This window comes from Podarcis cretensis (assembly GCF_951804945.1).
Source record: "Podarcis cretensis genome assembly, chromosome: 1".
Taxonomy (NCBI): domain Eukaryota; kingdom Metazoa; phylum Chordata; class Lepidosauria; order Squamata; family Lacertidae; genus Podarcis; species Podarcis cretensis.
In genome coordinates, this window is record NC_137170.1 from 53,537,164 (window position 1) to 53,563,024 (window position 25,861).

The 25,861-nt window shown below is 43.6% G+C and overlaps 1 protein-coding gene across 1 annotated transcript; it reads left to right on the forward strand.

The window, feature by feature from the left end:
* Window positions 1-25,861, forward strand: SYT13 (synaptotagmin 13). Its single transcript, XM_079951976.1, has 6 exons — window positions 1-555; window positions 7,881-8,103; window positions 10,503-10,637; window positions 11,489-11,802; window positions 20,946-21,075; window positions 22,772-25,861. Exons 1-6 carry the CDS (start codon window positions 373-375, stop codon window positions 23,077-23,079), a joined length of 1,293 nt encoding a protein of 430 aa, XP_079808102.1. The 5' UTR covers window positions 1-372; the 3' UTR covers window positions 23,080-25,861.

Genomic DNA, 25,861 nt, shown 5'->3' on the forward strand with positions numbered 1-25,861 from the left:
TCTTGCTGACGTCTGACTCTATCGTACATCAGACTTTCCCCAGTGGTGCTGGAGAACGAGCTTCAATGAAAGCTGCCTGCTCGCAGTCTGAAAGGGACTGCAGGCGATGGAACTGCAACTTCCTCCGCTCCTCTTTGCTTCCCCTGGAGCACTGAGCCAGAAATACCCACGGGAGGGATGGAGAGGTTATCTGATCATCTAGCCCTGCAGGAGCAACCCCCTAGTTCCTTGTGAATCACTTTTCTCTGTCCACTGCTGCTGGAGGGGATCTATTGCGCTCTTCCAAAGAGGCTGAGACTGGGAGAAATTCTGCAAGGAGGTGGATGATGCTTGTGCTGGCTGAGTAAAGTTGTGGCTTCCTAGCCTGAGACGATGGTTTTGTCTGTCCCAGTGATTGCTCTGGGAGCTACCTTGGGGACTGCTACTGGCCTCCTTGCCTTATGCGGTCTCACCTGCCTGTGCAAATGTAAGCAACCTGGGAAGGGAGCCTCAGACAAGGAGCAAGATCAGGACCCAGAAAATGCCAAGCCCAGCGTACTACAGACAGTCCAGCAGGTAAAGCACCATATTGATTTTGCCCTACTCTTCTCCCATTGATGCAGTGGCTTCAGAACAGCGCGCTCTGAGCTGGGGTGCCCAGTTTGTGATATACTGTGATTGATAGCAAGCTTCTGTGTTTGCAGGGTTTCAGGGGGCAGCTCTACTTCTGTGCAGGGAGGAAGACAGAAGGCGGCAGGGGGGGAGGGAGGGGTCTCAGGTGGCGTGTGAGATTACCAAAGCAACAGCCCGCTTTTGTTTTATGAAAGAGAGAGAGAAAGCAGGGGTGGCAAACCTACAGGGATCCCACAATGTCTGGGTGGCTAGACCAGGCTGATTTGCATGAAGAGCCTGGACACCAAGCGAAAAAAGAACCGAAATAACAGTAATCATGCTTGAATGTTTCCTAATGCCCACTGATCTTTCCATTTCCATGCATGTATGCACATACGCTTCTGCTGCACACAAAAAGCCTTCTGTGTAACTAACTAGTGTATATACATATTCATACTGAAATATGTTTGTGAAATTTTAAAATAAGGCATCCCTCTCCAGCTGGCAGTCAAAATCTAATTATGACATATGTCATGACAGCTATGGAGAGTCCTGTTACACTGTAGTGAACTTAACTTATAATGCATGTTTAGCTTATTGAGTTATCTCAGTGTTTGCCTAAATGAGTGGAAGCAAAGTGATTACAGTATATCAGTTGTAACCAGAAATGAGGGTGGCCCATCTGGCATAATTTTGGTAACTGGCCTTGAAGGAAAGGGTTCAGATTCCATCCCAGTTATGGACTTGTTGAATGGGTAGGTATGGGTAAATCATTCTCTTTTGGCCTCAGTTGCTGATCTGGAAAATGGGTATCCATGGCCTATTGCACAGGCTATTATATTATTGCTGGATAAGTTGACAACAGTCTTAATGACAAAGCAATATATATTTGTCTAATCTGGCTGAAACCTGAGTTGAGAACTCTTTGTTTCTTATAAATGATGGAACTTGCCCTCAAAGTGGCTATTAATTCCTGTTCTGAGATGTAAATGTTTTGTTTGTTTGTTCTTTGCTTAAAATGATATATTGCCTTTGTTGGCAAAATTGCCAGCACTTTTCAGTCTTTCTGCTGACTTTCCCCCACATCAGATTGATAAAGATTGTGGTGATGCAAACTGGCCACAAACCAGTGCAGTTAGAGCGACAGAAATACATTGGTATAAGCTTAGCCGTAGTGAAATATACATCCATACTAGGGTCATCTCTTATGTTTCAGGAGAGAGGCAGAGCACTCACAGCCTTTGTTCAAGCACACCTATGATTCTCTCCTTGTTATAAGCCCAGGACTACCCAGTGAAATCCATAGTGGCGATAGGGCTTTGTTATGGCTGCACCACACTGTGTCATCTGATCTTACTAATTGCAGTCCTGTATACCATGTCCCTGCTCTTTCCTCTTGCTTATACAAGCCTTCTGTGATTGGATTGCAGGGTGTGGGTGGAGGAGTTAAGAAAAGTACATGGAAAAGTCAGATTTTTTTTAAGGAGAGGAATATAACTCAGTGATGGAGCACATGTTAAAAGTCCCTGGTTCAGTCCTTAGTATCCTCAGTTTTTTTAAAAAAAAGTTTGCAGTGGTTTGGCTGGAAAAGACTTACGCCAGAACTCTTGGAGCAGGGGTACCATCTAGGGGAAGCCAAATTTTCAAGGAGGGGTCCAGGCCCCCACAAAATCCTGCAGCAGCTGTGTGCATGCCTCCCGACAATCGCAAGTGATGTCAGCATGCCCTGCGGTCAGGGGCGGAGGAAGGGTGTGTGTTGGTACTCAGACATTTTAGCTCCCGAACACCACAAACCCAGAAGTGAATGTTCCGGTTTGCGAACGTTTTTCAGAAGCCGAATGTCTGATGCGTCTTCCACAGCTTCCGCTTGAGTGCAGGAAGCTCCTGCAGCCAATTGGAAAATGTGCCTTGGTTTTTGAAACGTTTTGGGAGTCGAAAGGACTCCCAGAATGGATTAAGTTCGGCAACCAAGGTACGACTGTATAACCCTACTACAGTGGTACCTCGGTTTACGAACTTAATCCATTCCGGAAATCCGTTCTTAAACCGAAACCGTTCTTAAACTGAGGCATGCTTTCCCTAATGAGGCCTCCCGCCACCGGTGCCCTTCCATCATTCAGCTTCTGTTCTTAGATTGAGGTAAAGTTTGCAAACTGGGACACTACTTCCGGTTTTCCGGAGTTCATAAAATGAATAGTTCGTAAACAGGGCTGTTTTTAAACCAAGGTACCACTGTATCACTCATCCTCATGGCAAATTTTGATGCAGTTTTCATTTTTTAAAGTCCATAAGCAAATACCACTTTTAAATGGAACCAGACAAATACCAAAGCCAGCACTTATTTTCGGGTTGCCATACATCCAGATTGCCTAGACATATATGGAACACTGCATTCGGCAGCAGTGTTTGGGTAGAAATTGTCAAAAGTGTCTCAAAATGGTCTCAAAATGGTCAAAAAAACAACTTTGGGCAAAACTAAAAATGAAACAAACCTTTCTGTCCAGATTTTCACTGTTTGAAATATGGCAACCCTAATGATAAGGACTCCTAATCCTTCTGTTGTGCTTGAAGTTAATGATCTTTTGCATTTCAGAGATGAGCAAATCTTATTGTTGCATCTCATAAACTAGAGCCCACTTCATGAGATGCATGAAGTGGGAGCCACAGTTGCAATGCACATTCTGCACATAGGTGTAAAGAAAAAGAAGATAAAGTCTGCAGTTAAATGGCAATGGGATCCAAGAAGTACAGCCAGTGACAATAAAACTGGGTTTTAAATTAGGGAAGCCAGATATTATTAAATTACAGTATCCAAAGCCCTTGCCAGCATGAGCAAAAATGATAGATGTCCAAAGGATTTAAGCTCTAGTTGTGTTGTCACAAACCTTTCTTTTCCTCTCTGCACCCATGCATTGAAAATACCTGATTACTGAGGATCATGTATCTGATTAACTATGGTATAGTCTGCAAAAGCTTATGCCATAACAAAATTAAATAGTCTTTGTTGTTTTTGCTGCAGCAGACTAACATCTCTCTGGAAATCTTTTAAGTGTTTACTCAGAAGCCTGTGCACCAACTTCATTAAAGCTTATTCCCAGCCAGATCAAATCAGAGGTCGTTACTTCACACAGTCTGGCACACATACATCTAGTCCTAAATGATACACTCACAAATCCCATTTTCCTCCTTTGTCTTGTGAAATGTCTCTCTGTAATGGTAGGGCTACAGTGGCTGTTTCACCTGTTCAAGTTAATCATCATCATCATCATCATCATCATCATCATCATCAAAAAACATAATAAAAGCATCAATCCTTAAAAACTTCCCTAAACAGGGCTGCTTTCAGATGTCTTGCTTATTTCCTTGACATCTGAAGGGAGAAGGTTCCACAGGGAGGGTGCCACTACCGAGAAGGCCTTCTGCCTGGTTCCCTGTAACATCACTTCTCACAGTGAGGGAACCAGCAGAAGACCCTCAGAGGAGGACTTCAGTGTCCGGGCTGAACAATGAGGGTGGAGATGCTCCTTCAGGTATACTGGGCTGAGGCTGTTTAGGGCTTTAAAGGTCAGCACCAACACTTTGAATTGTGCTCAGAAATTTACTGGGAGCCAGTGAAGATCCTTTAGGACCGGTGTTATATGGTCCCAGCGGCCACTCCCAGTCACTAGTCTAGCTGCTGCAGTCAGTGCTGAATGCTGCCACCGACAAGCAAGGAACATGAATGTGTGAATTGGCACTGTAATTACATGATAAAGAGGCAGTCTGTCTTTGAAGGTGGAAGATATCCTTAGATAACTTGCCTGTGTAATTCTGATTTTTTTTTCCTCCTTCTGTTTTCAAAAATAACCAGGCTTCTCTTGCCAGGAACAAGCCTTCCTTTTCCAAGCGTCTGCTTCAGAACAAGTGCATATGTGTTTCAAACCTAAGCCTCGGATGGATTTGTTTGTGTGGGAAGTGTATTCTATCTGTATCCATTTTTATCAGTTCCTTAGCACATATACACTATTATAGTTTTCCATCAGTGGGAAGAGAACAATGTTTGGAACACAGATGCTGAATCTTGTCAATATCGGGGATTGTGACACGGTCATGGAGGGGAAGCTAGAGTATGTTTTTCACACATAATTGTATTGTAGCCTTTCTACACTGCAAGAAATGTCATGCATTGCAAAAGAAATCCAAAATAATAAATTCAGCTTCTCCAGTTCTAAGAAATCTACCTAACAAAAATATATTTTGCATATGGTTTGGTGTTTTGAGATGGGCTGGCTTACAATGGAAATCTACTATTCTGAGTCAGTTAGTGTTTGTTCAACCCTAGCAACCAATCCAGTCTCTCTCTCTCTCTCTCTCTCTCTCTCTCTCTCTCTCTCTCGTCCAGAAAAGAAAGCAGAAAGGTTGTGCTTTCAGGGCTTCTCATATTTCAAACCTGTACATATCATCTTATTTAAGATGTGGTGGTTGCATTTCCATTTGCAAAGGGGATGGAAGACTCTTTTAAATCATCAGCTGTCACAATTTGAGAAGCAGAACTTGTAGTATTCACAATAAACAAAAGCAGATGCAGCTGGAGAAGAGGCGGATTGGTCCCCACAGCACTTGTGTATGGCTCCCCTGGGGGCTGTCGGTTGTTATGCAATGATGGATTGCCTGGTGGAGTGTCTGGCTTTTGGCACAAAATGATGGCAGCAACAATAGCTCATGTCTCGTGCTCTCCACTGCAAGGCGAGCCCACAGCTACATGCCTGATATAAAATATACTACAACACAATCACACACCTTGACTTGTGCTGTAGCCAAAAGCATCCGTCTGAACATTGGAAATGTTATTTGTGTGGACACAGCCATGCATATACAAGGGATAAAGCTTGTACATCTATCAGCCCCCTACTTCCCGTAGCTTAAAACAAGGAGGAAGGCACTTGAAAAAGAAAAAAATCCAAAACCACATTTCCTTAAATGTTAGATGTTTTTAACTATAGCAACCAGACATTGGTCCGCTTTGAAGCTAATCAAAAGGAGGAAGGGGTTGCAGGAATGGAGCAATTTGCCTTAGACTAGATGGCCCACTTCACAAGTTACGGTTCATGGGATTGAGTAATGGGATAATAGAAAAAACAAAGGTGTACAACAGGGATGGAGAACCTGCGGCCTGCCCTACACTGCTGGACTAAAACTCCCATCATTCCTGTCCATTGGCTCTGCTGTCATGGGCTGATGGGAGATAAAATCCCACATCCGGAGAGCCACAGATCCCTCACCTCTTCTGTACAGCATACAGAAAATGTCCTTATGAAATCCAGTGTTAGGTGTCCAGGGGAAATGGAGTCATTGTCCTATTATTACTAACTCTGAGGTGCTCTCAAGCTGTGAGCCATGCAAGAGAGGCTGCATGGCAACAGTGGTGTAGTGTGGGAGGGGGCCATGGCACAAAATTATGAGAGGGCACCACCAGATGCCCCTATGCAGGCCCAGGCTTCCGCGGGGATCCCTGTTCTGGCAGCAGAGGAGCACAGGCCCACAGTGTGCAGGCACGGACAGAGTGAGGCAGGCAAGGGGCAACCCCAGTGCAGCCTGGCCCAGCTCTCCTCCCTATGGGCATCAGGAAGATTCTGCCAAGGGTTGTGACAGCTGACAGGGCTCCCCTCTGCATGGGCAGACAGGCAGCACAATGTGGCCCTGGGTTATTGAGGGGGGAGAGAGACACTACAGCAGCAGCATGGTGGCTTGTTCGCCCTGGGCACCGGCAACCCACGCTACACCACTGCATGGCAACAAATGGTAATACTATGCTGTTATTCTGGCATAACGCAGTGCAGTGCCATAGGGAGCTAGAGTACCCTCATTCGGCATTCAGCTTGGCAATCAAATACCCCAGCTCCAGGGATTATTTTCTCCAGGACACAGGGCATAAAAAGGTATTCATCTTCATTTTTCCCATGTTTAGGCAAGTTGAACAAGCATAATGCATTTTTATATGTTACATTCGCTAAGGTGTGCATTTTTGTATGCACTTAACATAAACATTTCTGGTTGGAAAACAATTGTGAAATCTGTAAAAGTGTGAATTTCAAAGGATAGCTGTGTTTCTGTTTCTGTTTTGTTTCAGGGAGTGTGAATTAGGTACTGTCAGGGGCTCAGGAGCAGAAGCACAGGGAAGGGAGGAGATGGAGAGCGAAGGGGAAGAATCTGAGGGGAGCGTAGGAGAAGATGACAGTGGCCCGAGAGATTCCATGAGCCTCTCCAGCGAATCGGAAGATTCACAGAAGGGGGCGCCAGTGGCCAGGGGAAGGGGATTCCCAAGGGGGACACCCCAGGAGCAAGGGGCAAGCAGGGACTCCCAGAGCAGCAGTTGGAAATCAGGACCAGCTTCCCCACCAGAGCATAGTGGGGGGGAAGAGTCCCAGGTATCGAGGCCAGAGGATTCCACACCAGGGAGTGAAGATAAGTCAGGGCTGACCACGCCTCCATCGGAGAGCCAGACAACGGAGGGGAGGTCAGATCCGGGCAGTATCCCGGAAGAGGGAAGCAGTGACAGAAGCAGTGTGACGGTCAGGAGGAAGGTCACTGGGTTGGCGCGAGAGGCAAGTTCAAATGTACAGGAGCGCGGGACAGCAGAGAATGAGGATTGGGAACCGGGTCCTAAAGCCCGCCGGAGACAGGGGGAGGAGTCAGGCGACTCAGCGTCGGAAGAGTCCAGAAAGGGGAATGTCCCAGCGGGCAGGAGGACCCAGAGGAGGAGAGAGCAGCGGAAAAGGTGGAGCAGGGCTAGGATCTTAAACTGGTGTCAGAGGGGAGGAGATTCAGACGGGACTTCGCCGGTCTAGGGTTTAAGACGTAGAGCTGCGCGCTGCGGCTTTGGAACGGAAGTTGAACTTCAATAAAGACTTTTGTACATAACGACGATCTGGCGTTGGTCCTCTGTGAGCTGGGACCTAGGGGCAGCTCTGACAGGTACGTTCACATAAAAATGTTAACAAAAGGACCATAACAATCCATAACAGAATAATCCATAAAAGAAAAAGGACCATTCAATCCATAACAGAGAGAAGGATGAAGAGTGGGAGGACAGCATCTAAAAAGAATAAGAAAACCCGGAAAAAAATAGGATTATGGAAGCAATAGTCATGGGTGAATTTATTTAAAACCAACCCTTTGATTTATGAACCATTGTGAATTTTGTCAGTACAGTGTCAGCCTTCATAAGCCTGCCCTCTGTTGAAGAAACACCATGTTAGAAATTCTGAATTAATGCAATCAGTATAATTGATGGGGCTCTTTCATTTCAGTTCAATGTTGAGAAGACGGCAGAAGCTGTACAGCCCAGGACAATCCTCAAGTTTCCACATATCTATGATCCGAAGCCAGTAGTGACCACGTCGGAAATTGTTAACTGTGCAGATTATACCTTAAAGAGGATGAAAGAGCCAAGCAAGGGGAAGCCTACAGCTCTGGATGAGAAAAGAATGAACATACGTGTCAATGAAGAGTTATTCATTCTCCCTCAAAATGGTGAGCACCTTGCCAAACTACATGTGGTTGCTTCCAGTTCAGATTAGTGACCACACTGTTTCCTCTTTCTGATTTCAGTTCCCAGTACAAATGACTAATTGGCAAATTAGTGAAGTCTTTAAGATTAAGTGGGAGGGTTGGGGGTTTTTTTTAGTGCAAGTTCAATATAAGTTTAGAGCTCCAGTGCAAAAAGTGTACAAATCAATCCTATAATTTAGATTATTGTAACTTGGAGCAAATTCTCTGTATTCACCTCTAGCAATGTTCAGCAGCCCTATTGATTTTTCCCTGTCCACAACCATCCTTTTAAGAGCACATCTTTTTCTTGTGACAGCTCCAATCATTCTGTTTTCCTGGGGATTTTCCAGCAGGCATGTACATGGTTTATAGAGAAATTTATTTTTAACCTCAGAAATCATTCGGCACTTGGTTTCCCCAGCTTCTTCAGGGCATAATGCCACTGCTTCAGCTACTACTGACCCAGTGATGAAATAATAACGAGAAGTGTTTTAGGGAAAGGATAGGATAGGATGAATTGTACATATCTGCCTTGGGAGAACTCTAGGACCAGAGCTTTAAATGTGTAACAGTTGTTGACAGCTCAGTACGTAGTAAGAACTGTAGTGAATCTCTGAATATTCCTCACCCAATTAATGTTAAAAACAAGCAATCAGATTCCAAATAGTTCTCCACTGAGCCCAATGATTTGCATATGTAAAATAAATACATGTATTTAATGTGATTTCCTTTAACAATTTATTCCACTACAAGGATTCGGGTTTTTAATTAATATAAATTTTTTAAAGTGTGTGTGCAAGGACTGTGATAGCAGAGAGGGAAAGAGGAGAAACAAACGCTCTCCAGAGCATCATGGTCTGATGCTCAACAGGAACAGTTGCTTTGAGAATAGACTATGGAAGAGGGGAAGATGTTGAAGTCCTGCATCCTGGATCCCAGGAGAGCCTGGTTAAAAGCATTTCAAACAATTTAGAGCATAAGCATTGCTTTGATGGATCAAACCATCAAACTACGGAGCTGTAGTCCATACAATCCAATATTCCATTTTATGCTAAAACAGGGGGATTAAATCCACCACATCTTGAAGAGCGGAAGAGCCATGGCTCTTTCACTGAGCACCTCTTTTGCACGGAGAAGGTCCCAGGTCCTGTCTACAGCATCTCCAATTACAGATGGAAACATCTGCCATCTGAAACTTTGGAGAGCTACTGAGCTCAATGGGCCAAAGAGTCAATATTGGGCAGCTTCTTATCTTCCTACATTCCTGAGCAGCTTCTCCTTGGGTTTCAAAGCTTTCAACCAACGTTCATACGGACTTCACCAGTTTTGTCTGTTCCTTTGAGGCTGTACATAGTTTGATCTCACATGAGGCATCTGATGAAGTGGGCTCTAGTCACAAAAGTCCAAAAGAGTCTTCCCCAAACCTCGTGCCACCCAGATGTTTTTAACCGCAGCTCCTATCATCCCCACCCAGGCAGTGCAAACAATGTGCAAACCCTAAGTTTAGTAGTACAGTGAGCAAGAGAGGCTTTTGTCCATTTCTTGAAAGAGCAGCTTGTAAAATGGCATGCAGGTCAGGTGTCCAAAGGGGGAAAGAAGGTTAAAACCTTGAATCAAGTTATTGCAAGTCCTTTGAGGGGGTTTTTTCCATCTAAAATCTGTGGCCAAGGTTCGAAAGTGAGTGGTATAAAATATATCTAGAATGAAGGAGGACCAAGATCTAGACATTTTAACTAATGTCTATTGAAAATGATAAATCTAACCTTGCAAAAATATATTAAAAATCTGTTGAAATGTCACTTTCTATAAAATGGCCATCGATTCATGCCAAGTCAGCTTACCTTTGATGGTCAGGCAACATTGCAGACCGGCCTCGGCTTCCATCGCAATCTGGCAGCATGCTGGGGTGGGAGGCCTGGCCATTGTGTGTGGCCTGTTGCTTTGTGCACTGAGCAATCACAGGCAGGCTGGGATACAGGCCCTCCCTAGGGGTGGGGCCAACTGCACCTGTGGATCCGCTCCTGAAGGATAAATCAAGGCCAGCTGGGCCTCCTCACGCAGTTTGTCACTGGGTCTCCCACTCTCCCTCCCTCTTATAGTAGGCTTCTTGTATGTGCTTGGCTTTGCTATTCTTGAAATAGCATATTTTTACCTGAATCACATATTTTAAATTTCCATCCAGCCTAAAAATCTTGAATAGAGCCAAGATAAAGAACTTGCTATCAATAAAAGATAGTTCCAATGGTATGGCTAGAAACACAAAACAACGTTGGAATGCCAAGTCAATTTGATAGGATGTAATCAAAGAGGAAAAGCAAATGTAGCCAAATTTGACTGCAACAAGAGGCATCCTCTTATTAAAAGACCCGTGTATGTTTCAGGTGGAGTGAAAGATGTATGTGTCACTGAGTGTCTGAACCCCGAGAAAGCTGGTGGCTGCAACCAAGTCCCAGAACTTCGCTATTCTCTTGGCTACAACCAACAGAAAGATGCACTGTGTGTTGCTTTTCTTGAAGGTAAGGCGCCTATGTCTTTGCATTTTATCAGTTGTGGCAACTTTTCATTTGAAAGCAAAATCATACAGCAAGCTCTCCTCACAGATATGAGTAGTAAGCAGATGCATAACGAATTTAGGATCCCACATTTTGTTACCATCTCATTTCATATATAAAACCCCCACAAAGCACGTAACTGAACATCTTGTTTTACAGATGGCAAACAGAAGCCAAGACATTTTGAGCCTTGTGCAAAGAAACTGCAGTTTGGTGGACCGGTAATAAGTGTGTGTGCCCCTGCTCTCTCTCCTTGCCTCTCCCTTCTTCCCCTTACACATGCTGCTTGAGCAAAAGGTTTCTTAAATCACAGTTTTCTCTCTGGTATTTGAACTGAGATTAAGGGCTCCCTACAAACCAGGATCTTAAAGCCCTTCAGCCACAATTTCCTGGTTCAGGTGTCCTGGGAAACTGGAGGGAGTGCACAGGCAGACACATAGGTCATTTGCAGCCCACTAAACCATGGTTCATTCTAGCAGGATTATAACATCTGAATGGGCCAGTGAGCTGAAAGCAAACCTGGGATTTAAATTCAGATTTCAAATCGAACAGTTCGCTGGACCACACTCTCTTACTCCTTTTTTTCACTGCCATTGAAGTTTCCAAACCATCATAAGATCTCAGAGATGCAAATACCACCAATTACTGGCAATAAGGGTGGGCGGGGGGAGAGACCCTTTATCCTTGCACAAGGATGGGTTTGAATCATTTTTATTAAATCAAAATGTTGAAAGAGAAAAACGGCAATTTTTCTCCTGAGAGTACTTTGGTATTCATTTTAAGTACAGTTTATCTTTCTTTCCCTGGTTCTGCAGCTACATATGGAAGTGCAGCAGGAGACCAGAACAATGGCTGTGATTGCTATATCCTAGGCACTTTGGTGACCAAGTCCAGCACCTCAGAAGCTCAAACCGTGTTGAAGAAGAAGAAGCCCCAGATTGTCTGGGAGGAAGCTCTACTGTTTCCAGCAAAGGAGGAGGAGCTACCTGAGGCAATGCTGACTCTCACCTTGAGAAACTGTGATAAATTCTCTAGGCACAGCATCGTGGGGGAAATTAAACCAAATCTGGCAAATGTGGGGGAGCCATATGGAACAGTACAGTGTGAGAAGATGAAAACATTTGACAAGGTATCCTATGAATTATATAAGCTATTATTCAAACAAATTATATTCTCTGAGAGGGAGTGAATATGCTGTGTGCCAATGATGCTGAACCCAGATGTGGACACTGTTCAAGGACTTTAGAGTCCTGAATGCATTTTACTACATAGTAATAATTGCAAGGTTGTTCTTGAATCCTTTGGCCACAAGATTCAGTTTGGAATTGATGTCATGCTTTGGAAAAGTAACTGCCTCATTCTGAAGTGATTCAGGACCTGCCCAATTAGACTTTGGGTCTGAGTTTTTGTTAGGAAAAACAAGATTTAATTTACCCCAACCACTATAAAAGCTTCCCTTTTGACAGAAGTGGATAAAATTTGTAGGCACTATAGTTTCTCCAAAGAGGATAAATGCTGCAAATGATAGGCAAATAAATCTAGGGGTTTTGTGTGTGTGTGTTGCTGGACACTTTTAATTTTGATTTGTTTGTTCCTTAAATGGAAACATTTACTATGTCTTTATTTTTTTGACATAACTTTGGATAAATTTGCAGACATGGGAGGCCCTTCTGAGTATATGGATACTGCAAAAGTTCAGAAGGTTATCTGCAATGGTTTTCCTGCAAGGACAGCATGTAGAGTTTTAGGGTGGGTGAAGAAGGAACCACTTTATCATCCCTAGAGTTTTGTGGGCAATTGGTCTGCAAATACAGTGGAACCTCAGGTTACGTACCCTCCTCTTTACAAATGCTTCAGGTAACAAGCTCCGCTAACCATAAAGTAGATGCCCTTAGTTGCGAACTTTGCCCCAGGATGCGAGTGGAAGTCGCTCACTGGTGGTGCGGCAGCAGCGGGAGGCCCCATTAGCGAAAGTACGCCTCATGTTAAGAATGGTTTCGGCTTAAGAATGGACCTCCGGAACGATTTAAGTTCGTAACTGGAGGTACCACTGTAGCAGAGAGAGGTTTCCTGAGTAAGATGCCTGTCAAATTTCAGACAAAGAGCTCCAGAGTGTGTTTTTGTTTTGTTTTTGCTAAATACTAAAAGGGATTTACTCTGTGGTTCATTTGTGGGCACAGATTCAGTGCCTGTAGGTTATACTACCTACAGAGCAGCAAACTTTGTTTTGCAGAGTAGGCTGGCTTGGGCATGGGAAACTTCCATATTGTGGGTCAATTTTCACCCAATCCAAAGCCAATTTTCACCCACTCCACTTGCCTAAGCTGCTTCTGCTTGGGGGGCAGGGAGGACGGAGTAAGCTTGAGAGAGGAAACTGCTCCACCTCTACAATTGCCCCCAACTTTGCCTCAAGGTCACTATGTGGTTTGCTGCAAGCATCACATGCCAGACACAATAATGGATTCTTAACAACAGGGCATGATTGTATGTTGATGATGATGATGATAAATGACAAAATGTGAGTTCTTGTGCACGTGAGAGCACCGTAACTCAGTAACAAGCAGTGTGTGAAATGGAAATAAACAGAAACACATGCACTAAGGAGAATTTGGTAATAACAACAATAATGTGACAGGCTAGTTTGGCTTACACACATTTACTAAGAAATTAATTATAAAGGATAGACAATGGCCGAATAGAATCACATGAGACAGTGAATGAACTTAAGCAACTCGCAGGAACTGGTATTCACTGATATACTGCCTCTGATACTGGAGGTAATATATAGCCACCATGACATGTAGGCATTGATAGCCTTATATTTCATGAGTCTAATATGCTGTAGAGCTGCCCAGGTTGGTGGCCATCACCACATCCTGTGGGAGCAAATTCCATAGTTTGACTATGTGCTGTGTGAAAAAAATGCTTCCTTTTGTCTGTCCTGGTTCTGCCACCATTCCATTTCATTGGGTTCTAGAGGTCTGAGGAGGAGGAGGAAATATGCTTTCTCCATGCCATGCATAACTTTAATAGTAGTAGTAGTAATAGTAGCAGCAGTGGTAGTAGTAATATAATTTATATGCCACCCAACAAATTAAAAACCCAATGCAGGACTGCCTTCAAATGTCTTCTAAAAGTCAGATAGTTGTTTATTTCCTTGACATTTGATGGGAGGGAATTCCACAGGGCAGGCACAACTACCGAGAAGGCCTTCAGCCTGGTTCCCAGTAACCTCACTTCTCTCAGTGAGGGAACCACCAGAAGGCCCTCAGTGCTGGACCTCAGTGTCTGGGAATGGAGACGCTCCTTCAGGTATACAGGGCCAAGGCCATTTAGGCCTTTAAAGGTCAGCACAAACATTTTGAATTATGCTGGGAGCTAATGTAGATATGCTAGGACCGGTGTTATATGGTCCTGGGATATAAAGGCCATAATAAAACTTAGAATAAAATACATCTATAAATAGTTCCCCTCCTCCTTTTATACCCCTGTGAACTAGGTCAGATTGAGAGATAGTGTCTGGTCCAACCTGCCAACCTCCCTACTTGGCTAGCCGCTCTTCCTCATGGACTCCCTGGGTACCAGGGAGCTCTTTCCAGCCTGGAAACCTGTGGTTGTCAAGATGAGGTGCTGCCCCTTGCCTAGGCCAATTACTCCTCCTCCAAGGCAAGAGCTAAAGGTAAAGGTAAAGGTACCCCTGCCCATACGGGCCAGTCTGGACAGACTCTGGGGTTGTGCGCCCATCTCACTCAAGAGGCCAGGGGCCAGCGCTGTCCGGAGACACTTCTGGGTCACGTGGCCAGTGTGACATCGCTGCTCTGGCGAGCCAGAGCCGCACACGGAAACGCCGTTTACCTTCCCGCTGGTAAGCGGTCCCTATTTATCTACTTGCACCCGGAGGTGCTTTCGAACTGCTAGGTTGGCAGGCGCTGGGACCGAGCAGCGGGAGCGCACCCCGCCGCAGGGATTCGAACCGCCGACCTTTCGATCGGCAAGTCCTAGGCGCTGAGGCTTTAACCCACAGCGCCACAAGAGCTAGCAGGTGGTTAATTGCACCCCTGAAACAGATGGTCTCTGTCAACTTAGCAGATGGCCTCCAGGATCGGATAATAATACCAAGAATGCCAAGAAACTGCCCGTGCGTAGTTAGCGCAGGCGATCGTATCCAATTATATCTCAAGGCTGACAGCAATATTGTTTCTCCTGCACTCGGCCTTCCTCACAGCCACCCACACAACTGCGACGAGGCAGAGATTCTGCTTCAAACCTGTAAGGAGCAGGTTAACTGTCTTCGAGTTGTGTGCCCCAGTTTCCGATGCGGAAGATATGCAGAGAAAGCCAGGTTTGCGTCATCGGGGACTTCAGAGCGGCAGCCATTACACAGCGAGCTTTAAACATAAGTCCTGAATCATTAATTGAGAGCTAGGCTAGGAGCAAGCAAGATGATCAGAGAGAAGCAGGCACTATTTTTGTCAGCGCGCTTCCGGGAACGAGCTCGTTAGGATTTGTTTTAAAGCTTCGCATGCCTCACAACAGCATGGCTGAAAAATAATAATGCTGGCTCTGTCCTCTTTGCTATTCTCCAATGAAAGCCCAGAGGTGAGCTCCTAACTAGCTCAGAAAGGCCACACTGATTCCTGCTAGGACTGGCTCAGTATCAGGACAACACTCGCCAGATCATAAAAACCACAGGCATGACTAAGTTGTAAGGCTCCTCTTGCATTCCTTCCTGCTGGCTTACATAAAATAAAATGATTGTATTGTGCCATCACCTCATCAATCGCTCATCGTAAGGATGGCTCACTGGGTTTATATAAGGTTCTTGGCTCATTAGTTTCACTGAAACAACACTGAGGCAACTCCACCATGAGACAAGCAGCTGCCATGGCAGACAGCTTCGGAGTGTCTTCAAGACAGCTGAGTGGGAAGCAGCTCCAAACTGTAGCACAACATCCATCAGAGAGAAATTCTTCCCCACTTGAATGAATGAGAACTGCAAGAGAGAACCTTCCTTCAGTAAGATGCATGCAGGAGGGCTGTACTGATGGGGGCCTGGTCCACCTTTATTAGTGGGAAGAAAAGGTGCTGGATTTTTCACCTTGCACCCCCCAAAGATTTTTATTCGGTTCTTAAAACCTGATGGGCTAAGTTCATCCTATTTCAGTATTTATGTAAGCTAGCAGAGGGATGGAATTCAGTGAGGGCCTGAGCAGTATGACCTACTTAGTTGCTATCATTTTGAAGTCCCAGTATCTAACCCTTTGCTTGTTTCAAGTTAACCGGAAATATTATCCAGAAAATTAACTTTCAGTTTGTTTATTTTGATCAAAATATTTTATACCGTTCAATAGAGATGCTAATGGCCAGTCATGCAATTTGATGAGCAGATCCAGCTGATCTTCACAGTAACCTTCAAAGGACATTGTATGGGGGGGGGGGAGATGGCTGCTCCTATAGGTGCATGGGGCACCCATCTTTTTCTCCATATAATTCTCCAAGAAGTATTATGCCTGTTATGGTATGGAGTTGCTTCCTGGAATCATTGTAAAATTGTTTGTTTGTTTAACTGTTTGACCACAGAGGTGTTCTAAGCATGTTAAAAGAAGAAAGAGGAAGCCTTGGGATTGCCTTCTATATACTTTGGTTTGTTTTTAAAAATAGGTGAATTTTGTATGATTTTTCCAATAACCTTTGTCAACAAATAGGATAAATGAATCCACTTCTCTTAATAAATAAAAAATAAAAATAAATCGGCTCTGAATATAAAATAAGTTCATCCATCCCTATGATCAATCATTTAAGAGAAGCCTCTTCTATCTCCTGTTACAAAAGTAGTCTAGAAAGCGATGCTCTAAACAGAGGCTCAGATGAGAGGATTGAGATGAATGTGTCAATGGCATTCAGATCTCCAGCATCAATGCTGATACTTCCATTTTGAGTTTCCCTGGAGAGGCTAGGCTTTCTAAACTAAGTGTGAGGCAAGAGTTATTCTAGGCAGATAAAGCTGGCAGCTAGCTTTTCATAGAAAATGTATCTACTCCCAGAAGACAGAACATGACTGTCCCCATCTGTACCATCTAGCCAAGTGAACAAAAAATTGGTACCTCGGGTTAAGAACTTAATTCATTCTGGAGGTCTGCTCTTAAGCTGAAACTGTTCTTAACCTGAGGTACCACTTTAGCTAATGGGGCCTCCCGCTGCTGCTGCGTGGCTGCCACGTGATTTCTTTTCTCATCCTGAAGCAAGGTTCTTAACTCAAGGTACTATTTCTGGGTTAGCGGAGTCTGTAACCTGAAGCGTATGTAACCTGAAGCGTATGCAACCCGAGGTACCACTGTAGTATTAACAAAATAATACAGAACTTATATCCAGAAAATAAGTCAACATCTATAATGAAAGAGGGAGAGATAACAGAGATAACAACAAACTCAAATCCAGCTTGGTTTCAGATTAAACCTCCAAATCACCACAACCATTTATAGAGATTTTATCTAAAGTCCTTTTTCCTGAGGTGTTTTTTTTGGGGGGGCAACCAGTGCATAGGGGGCAGCACTGTGTTATGAAGCTATTCTTGTCGCTCAAAAGACACCAAACAATTGGTGAGGGATTCCCATTTTTTTAAAAAAAATAACTTAAGGACAAAACTAGATATTATGAAAGGCACAAAACATCAGCTTTGTGTCTTTCACAATATCTAGTTCTGTCCTTAAGATTTTTTTTTATGGGAATCCCTCTTATTCTTAAAAGGCGAGATTACGGGGAGGGGTTCTGTTCCCTTGTCCTCTGAGTAACAGGTCATTTCAAATAATCTTCCCTCTGTTGAACATTATCTATCAGAGATTATCCTTTTTTCAGTTAGGAACACAACTGCCGTAGAACCAGTTCTGATGAGGACAGTAGATGAATTTATTAAACATACAAAATAATTTCTGCAAAGAAATTAAACAAGCGGGATGTGCAATAAAATGTTGCCGTATGTTCTCCTGCTCATGATTCTAGCCAGCCATCTTTCCCAGGATACTCCATTCCATCCCCCCCCCCACATTTCCCCAGTTTTCTATTTAGCCCCAATATATACTTTGCATGTTATGACCCCTGAATATGCCCAGCCTTCATTGCACTGTTTTGAGTTCCCTCCCCCATAGTTTTTTTTTTAAATAAATAAATAAATAAATAAATAAATAAATAAAGGGTTTCCCATTTTTTGTACTCCTGAAAACTTTGCATTTCTCCCAAAGTCTCTAATACCTTCTTGTTGTACATGAATGGTGTCATGTTGACTTCATAAATATTGACACATTGAAAATGAGTTGCTTTTAGTATATAGGATTATTGAAGAAAATGCCGTCCCCTTATTCCTTTGTCTTTTCTAGTCATTGTTGCATCTTTTAAAAGCACACATGTTCATTCTTCCTGCTTCTATGCCCCTTCTTTTTCTATCAGCTGATTCCCTATTGGAGTAACATATGGCTTTCACTTAAAAGGGTTGGGAGAGAGATAAATTGCCACTGCAATTGTTCTGTGTTTGGGGATATATGTAGAGAGTCGGACAAATGAGATTGAGAGAAAGGGAGGTCAGAAGTCTACAAGGTCAATAACTAAGGGACAAAGGAGAGTTTTAAAAAACACACCCAGTAACACTATGTGATCCTTAAGAAGGTCTGCCTTTGCTCAGAGAAGCTAGCGAAATTGCTCTCTCACCAATTGCCAAGGAGGAAGTGATGAGCACAGCTGACAGTTCATTTAAAAAGATGCTGCAGCTAAGCTTATAGTTCATAAAGGCTATAATCCTAAGGGAGGTGAGAAAGGACATAAAGGTGGTTTAACCACCTTCTGCGGGCCTTGCAGGGGCAGAACAGGCAGAGTGACGACAGCGGAACAATCTTGCATTCCTTCATGTGTTCCATGGCCTGTTTGTTTTAAATTACATTTTTAAAAAAAACATATTCCCTCCTACTGGAAACAATGAGAGGGCTCACGGAAAGATTTAGACACACTTAAAAAGCATCTTTAAATTTCCCCCAAATTTGGGGGTATGACAGGGAGCCAGGAGGGCTTAGAATCCTTCATGTCCCAACCAGGTCTCAGCATGCCTCTGGCACACGCTCTGTTGGGCCCTTTGGACATCAAAACTCCAACATCCAGGGCTTCAGAGGAGCTAGTAGCAAAGGCAGCTTTTCCTCCCTAATGTTGGAGCTCTATTCCAGCATCAGGGGATAGATCCTATTCATCTTGTGGGGACTGACACATTCTTCCGGGGACTATAGGATTGCAGCCTAGGTATGCATTTCAGTGTAGTGTCAAGCCAACTCACCAGATAATATCCAGTGTCTCTTCTACTAACATATGCAAATAATTCAATTTAGATTGAATTTCCTAATAAAAGGTGCACCTAAGAAGGGAGGTTCCTGCAAGAATTTTGTTTTTTAAACCGACTCCATTACTAATTTGCTAAATTCATTTATTTTTAATTTAATAAAGTTACCTTGATTTCCTTATTCACTAAGAAAAATTGCATTGGTTTCTGTCTCTCTCTTTCCTTTCTGCTGTATCCTTTTGTATCCATTAATTACCGGTACTCGCATCCTTTGTATAATAACAAATGAAATCTGAACCAAGTTGGCCCCATTCAGTTCAGATGTTTTCCCTCCCCCCACCCCCATTCATAGTGAAATGTGTCACATCCCTAGAAGCTACTAACTGCCCGATCCTATGAATCAATCTTAAGCTTCTGCAACACAAACACACCCCTATGTTTGGTTTACTTGCCAAGAAGCCTCTTCCTCCCCTCTCTTGTTGTCAGTGCTCATCAACACATTAAAGCTCCTGTGCAAATGCTGCCTTTAATTGCTGTCATCACAGCAAGGATATGAGTTATGCTTTAGTGCTGTGTGCTAGAACTGTCACTGTAGCAGCTCACATAACACAATCAACAGCTAGCAGGAGAGCAGAGGGCAATGTTTCACAGAAAGATAATGGGAGCGTTTTAAATCTTCTTGATGCCTCCCAGAACAGTATATTTATTTCGCCTCCTTTTGCATTTTTTGAAACTCTCTAAAAATGTCTAAGCACAGCATTGTGGGGAGCTTGCGAGCAAGCTCAAACTTGCATGCAAACTTTCAGATGTTTGCCTCTTAATCTGAACCCCCTGTCCAACAATCCCAGATGCTGATGAATTGGACATAAATAAGATGTGAAATATCTGCTCCACTCCGGTGTAGAAAGGGAGACCTACATATGTAAGCAGCCTTCACCAATAGCCAATGTTGCAGGTTCGATCCCCATATAGGACAGCTGCATATTCCTGCATTGTAGGAGGTTGGACTAGATGATCCTCAGGTAGCCTTCCAACTCTACAATTCTGTGGTTCTGTGTTTCCATGTACATCTTGATGCGCATCTATCTTGGGGCTCGTTCACACTTCTGCTTGTCCTGTGCCTAGAAAGCATGAATCTGAGAGGTTTTCCACTTGTGCTTTCTAGTTTGGTTTTTTTCCTAGACTGGTTTTTTTGTTTCTTTGTCCCTGGGAAAACCCCCACTATTTACTGCTGAATTGGAGCAAATGACAATCCATGGAAAAACTGATATTCCAAAAAACACTTGTTCCAATTCAGTGGTAAGCGGCAGGTTTTCCCAGGGGAAAGTGGCAGGAGAAGTAGAAGTGTGGATGAGACCTTGCTCTACAATGTAATGGTCATTCAAACCCTAAAGAAGTAGCAAAATGAAACTACTGATGTGAGCAGGGATGTCCATTCAGGGCCACTGAATAGTTGGCCACCAAATTCAGCAAGCTGATATCAAACTGTATTGCTTTAAAACTCTTAAGCAGGATTTAAATATTTAATTTTTTTGCATTTTTTTAAAAAAAATTTTTAATGTTGCTCAAAATCCCATTTCAAAATTCAGTCTGCTTGTTCTCATCTCCCAGATCTAAAATTATTAATTCTGAACTTTGCTAAAGTGTAGATTTCTGCATTATTTTGTTTTGGCTTTGCAACCATCCCCCATGGACTGCAGCATGCCAATATAAGACAAACAAACAATGTAGTGTGATGTAGTGTGAGACAGGTGAATGTAGTGTGAGACAGGTGCATTAAGCTTCTGCCTCAAAACAGGAGCGTGAGGAACTCATAGTGGCCTACTGAACCACATATTCTTCTGAGTTTTCTTTGCTGCCTCCACCCTTCATTGTGCAGTTGCTCAGTCCTTTGCATGGACTAATGTAGAAGGTGCAGAGTACATTCTTTCCCCATTTATCTCACTGAACTGCAGGAGCCAGATGCAGGCTATGGAGAAGTTCTCCTTTCCATCAGCTATCTGCCTGCAGCAAACCGCCTGCTTGTGGTGCTCATAAAAGCCAAGAATCTCCACTCCAAACAGCTGAAAGAGCTTCTCGGGAAGGGTGAGTGTGAAAAAGGAACATGTTTGATGGGATGCCTTTCTATTAAGCCAGGTAGAGAAAATATATTTAATTAGCTGACATAATGAAGTGTGCAGGCTTTGAGTGAGTCACAATTTCCCTTTCTGCATTTTTTTTTAAATTTAAGCTTTTTTGATACTACAAGATAAAAACAAAGGGGGGAGGAGAGGAAGGAAGGAAGGAAGGAAGGAAGGAAGAAAGGAAGGAAGAAAGAAAGAAAGAAACCACCAAGTATTCCCTATATAGGAAAGTTTTTAATGTTAGACGTTTTATTGTGTTTTTATATTTTGCTGGAAGTCACCCAGAGTGGCTGGGGCAACCCAGTCTGATGGGTGGTATATTGTTGTTGTTGTTGTTGTTGTAGTTATCATCTCATTAGATGGGTCTTAGGCAAGCAAGTGCCTCTGAGTCTCAGCTCCCCACTGCCCGCTGTAATTTGAAGATAACAATACTGACCTACCTCATAGTGTGGCTGTAACATTTGCTGAGATACAGAGTACTTAGAACACTCTAAAGTCCTGACTAAATGCTCTTTATTGTTCATTCTAATGCCTTTCATTAAGCTTTCCAGGCAGTAATGCCTAATGTCTGCTTGCTTGTCCATTCAGCTTTGGGCAACATGGCCTTTTATTAGCATAAGTGAATCAATCGTGCCCAGTAGTGCAACCTTGTAGCACTGAAAGAAGGGATAACAAAGTTGACAAGCAGAAATCTTACGCATGTTATGACACATGGCAGGCAGTGTTACAATAAGCTTCATGAATGAATTTGCATATAGCAGAGATGAGGGAACCTTTGGTCCTCCAGGTATTGCTGGACTCGAACTTCCATCATCACTGGCTAAGGCTGATAGGGGCTGGGCTCCAAGAGTACCTGGAGGGCCACAGGGCCTGCTGTATGGATTGTATATTATGTTATGGTAGATGTCAGAAACTTAGAGCCAAACTAGTTGTGATGGGACTGTCATTCACATTTCCACCCTGTTTCTATATACAGTGGCACCTCTGGATGTGAACAGGATCCATTCTGGAGCCCCGTTCGCATCCTGAAGTGAATGCAACCTGTGTCCGCGTGTCTGCGCGTGTGCTGGTCGCGATTCGCCACTTCCACACATGTGCAAGCGGCGAAACCTGGAAGTAACACGCTCTGTTACTTCCAGCGCAACCTGAAAATGCTCAACCCAAAGCTACTTCAACCCGAGGTATGACTGTAGTGTTATATCTCTCTCTCTCTCTCTCTCTCTCTCTCTCTCTCTCACACACACACACACACACACACACACAAATACACACACACACACACCCCTTAACACAAAAATAAACACACGAAAGTCACTCACTGAAACTCCTTCTACCCGTTAACTTTCCACAGTTGGTTGTTTCCGTAGGGTTTCTCTGCTCCCGGCTCTCCTGCTAGGAATCAAGGGAATGGGATAGAGATGGCCATCAACAGTGCATTTCCTTGGTCTCCTTTTCCTGCATTTCCTTGTTAAAGCAAGACCCCCATTCCCTGCCTTATACAAGGATTGGGTTGACACATGAGAAGAACCGGCATCCATCTAGTTTGGCCCTCAATGACTGCTGCAATTTACCAATACAGTAAGATTTTAGAAGGACAGGAGGAAATGGTATCAAATGACCGCTTTTTATCATTTTTATCTATATCCCTGTCCCTGCAGATATATCTGTTAAGGTGACCCTGAAGCACCAGTCCCTGAAACTGAAAAAGAAGCAGACGAAGCGTGCAAAGCACAAGATCAACCCTGTCTGGAATGAAATGATCATGTTTGAGGTGCCCCACGACCTGCTGTGTGCCTCCAGTGTGGAGCTGGAGATGCTAAGCCAGGATGGAGATGATGGGCAGAACCGCTTACTGGGGAAGTGCAGCCTTGGTCTGCATGCCACCGGCACAGAAAGGAACCACTGGGAAGAGATGCTGAGGAACCCCAGAAGGCAGATTGCTATGTGGCACCAGCTACACATGTAGCTATGGAGGTAGACAGGCCAACCAGCCCAAGTCCAGTAGACCTGGTCTCAGGGCTGGGTGGGGCGGGGCAGGGAATGAGATCTATTTCAACATCCAGAAAACCATGAAATGGACACATTCACATGCACAAGCCTTGTTTTATTGGTGTTGTCTTTCGTTGTTTCTGCTGTCAGAACATTCTGGAAATGGGCTGAGAAAAGTAGCCAGCGGTTCATTTCTCTTTGCAGGACCATCTTCTTGCTTTCTACATATGGGTCTTCTGCACCAGTGCAACCGAGTAGCAAGTAATATTTACTTGCGGAAGGTGATCTGATTCAAGACATTTAGAGCGCTAATGGATGGCCATTTATGGAGCATCCATCATTCATTGATCTGTTTACAGGAGGAGTATTTATTTACTGATTTATTTCATAAAATTTATATACCACTTGACTGTAAAAGAAAAAACAAGAAAGTGGTTTACAAAAAGTGTAGCTGACATTGGCTACTTAATGAGCATTCCTTCTGATTTGATTGCAGGAGGTTAGATAACATTGCATCAAAGCAAGGGTTATGCCACACTTCCGAGTGCATTTTCCTGTCACTTTTGTTATTGCAAAAAAATCTTATCTTTTGGGGAAGCGGGTTTGTTGTGCGAGAGTTCCCAATCAACTATAATTACTCAACATGAATTTGCTGCTGTGAGATTGGATCCAAACTGAAAATAGAATGTTCTGGAAGTGCCCTTAAAAACATAAGAAGAGCCTGCTAGATCAGTCCAGTGGTCCATCTAGCCCAGCATTCTGTTGTCACAGTGGCCAACAGTGACTGACATTTGTTTTGCCCTGACCTATGGAAAGCCCACTAGCAGGACCAGAGCACAACAGACCAGAGCACAACTGTGGTTTCCAGCAACAGGTGTTCAGAAGCATTTTGCTTCCGACCATGGGGGCAGAGAGTAGCAACTGGTAGCCTTTACCTCCGTGAATTTGTCTAATCCTCTTTTAACAGCCATCCAATTTGGTGACCATCACAGCCTCTTGTGGGAGCAAATTCCACAGTTTAACTATGTGCTGTGGGAAGAAGGACTTTTGCCTGTCCTGAATCTTCCAAAATTCAACTTCATTCAATGCCCGCAAGTTCCAGTGTTTTGAGGGAGAAAAACTTTTATCTCAATGGAAAGAATAATTGTATACATATCAATCATGTCCCCTCTCGCTCACCTTTCTTGTAAACTTAAAATACACTAATGCAGCAGCCTTTCCTCGTAGAGGAGTCACTCTGTCCCTTTGATCATTTTGGTTTCCCTTTTCTGATTTTTTTCCAACTCTACAATATCCTGTCTGTAGTGAGGCAACCAGAACGGCACACAGTATTCCAAGTGTATTTGCACCATAGATTTTTTAATGGCATTTTATTTTCAATTCCTTTCCTAATGATCTCTAGCACAAAATTTGCCCTTTTCATAGTTGGCTCAATGTCTTCATTGAGCCATCCACCACTACCTGAAGGTCTCGTTTCTGATCACACTCTGCCAGTGTATATGTGACTGACATTTGTTTTGCCCTGACATGCATCACTTTACATTTGTTTACATTGAATGGCATTTGGTATTTATTGCCCATTCACTTAGTTTGAAGATGTCATGTCAGATCACTTCAAAATGCTAAAGAAAAAACACACGACCCTGAACAATTTAGGATCATCAACAAATCTGGCCACCCCACTGCTCACCCCCAACTCTAGATCATTGATGAACTAGTTAAAAAGCACAGGTCCGTCTACTGATCCTTGGGAGAGTCCATTTTCTACATCCCTCCATTGAGAGAATTGTCCCTTTATTCCTACTCTCTGCTTCCTGTTACACAACCAGTTCCTGGTGCACAAGAGAACCTCTCCTCTTATTCCACGACTTCTAACCTTACTCAGTAGTCTTTGGTGCAGTACTTTGTCAAAAGCTTATGAAAAGTCCAAGTATACTATGTCAGCTGGATCAGTTCTATATACGCTTCTGGACACTCCCAAACAACTGTAATGGATTAGTGGACAGGACTTATCCTTGCAGAAGCCATGCTGGTTCTCTTTAAGCAAGGCTTGTTCTTCTATATGCTTGCATATTTTATCTTTAACTATACTTTCCACCAGTTTTCCTGGGACAGACTTTAAGCTAACCAGCCTGTAATTTCCTGGCTCCCCACCACCACCAGATCCCTTTTAAAAATGGTATTACATTGGCTGTTTTCCAGTCCTCATAGTGATACCCTCCTTCTCCAAGACCCACCCTCTCCATAACTGCAAGGCAGTTATTATCATGAGAATAGGGTGTAGCTATAATGTCCCTGCAGACCTCAGCCCTCACCCACTAACTTTGCTACCTCTCTCAGCTTTTCCAGTTCAGCTACCTTGGGCTCAAGGGAACAAACCTGTTCCCAGAATGCCAGGAACTCATTGCACTGATGACATACCCATAACTTCTGTCCAGCAGGCAGATATTAATCATACATGTGGCAGACAGTGTGAAACCCACAGCATGTCTTGTTTGAACCTTATCTTGTTTGAATGCCTTATGTAGAGCATCGGGTCTCAGGGGACATTCCATGGAAAGGGTGGGTTTTGAGGAAAGATTTAAAGTAAGTAAGTGAGGTGTACCCACAGAGGTGCTGTAGGATTCAGTTCCAGGCATAAGGGGAAACAAGAAAGAATGAAAAGGCAAAATCATGTCAGGAAGCAGAAGACCTTTGGACAACTGAGGATAGTGGAGCCAGATGTACAAAGGCCACAGGTAGGAATGTTGCAACATCCG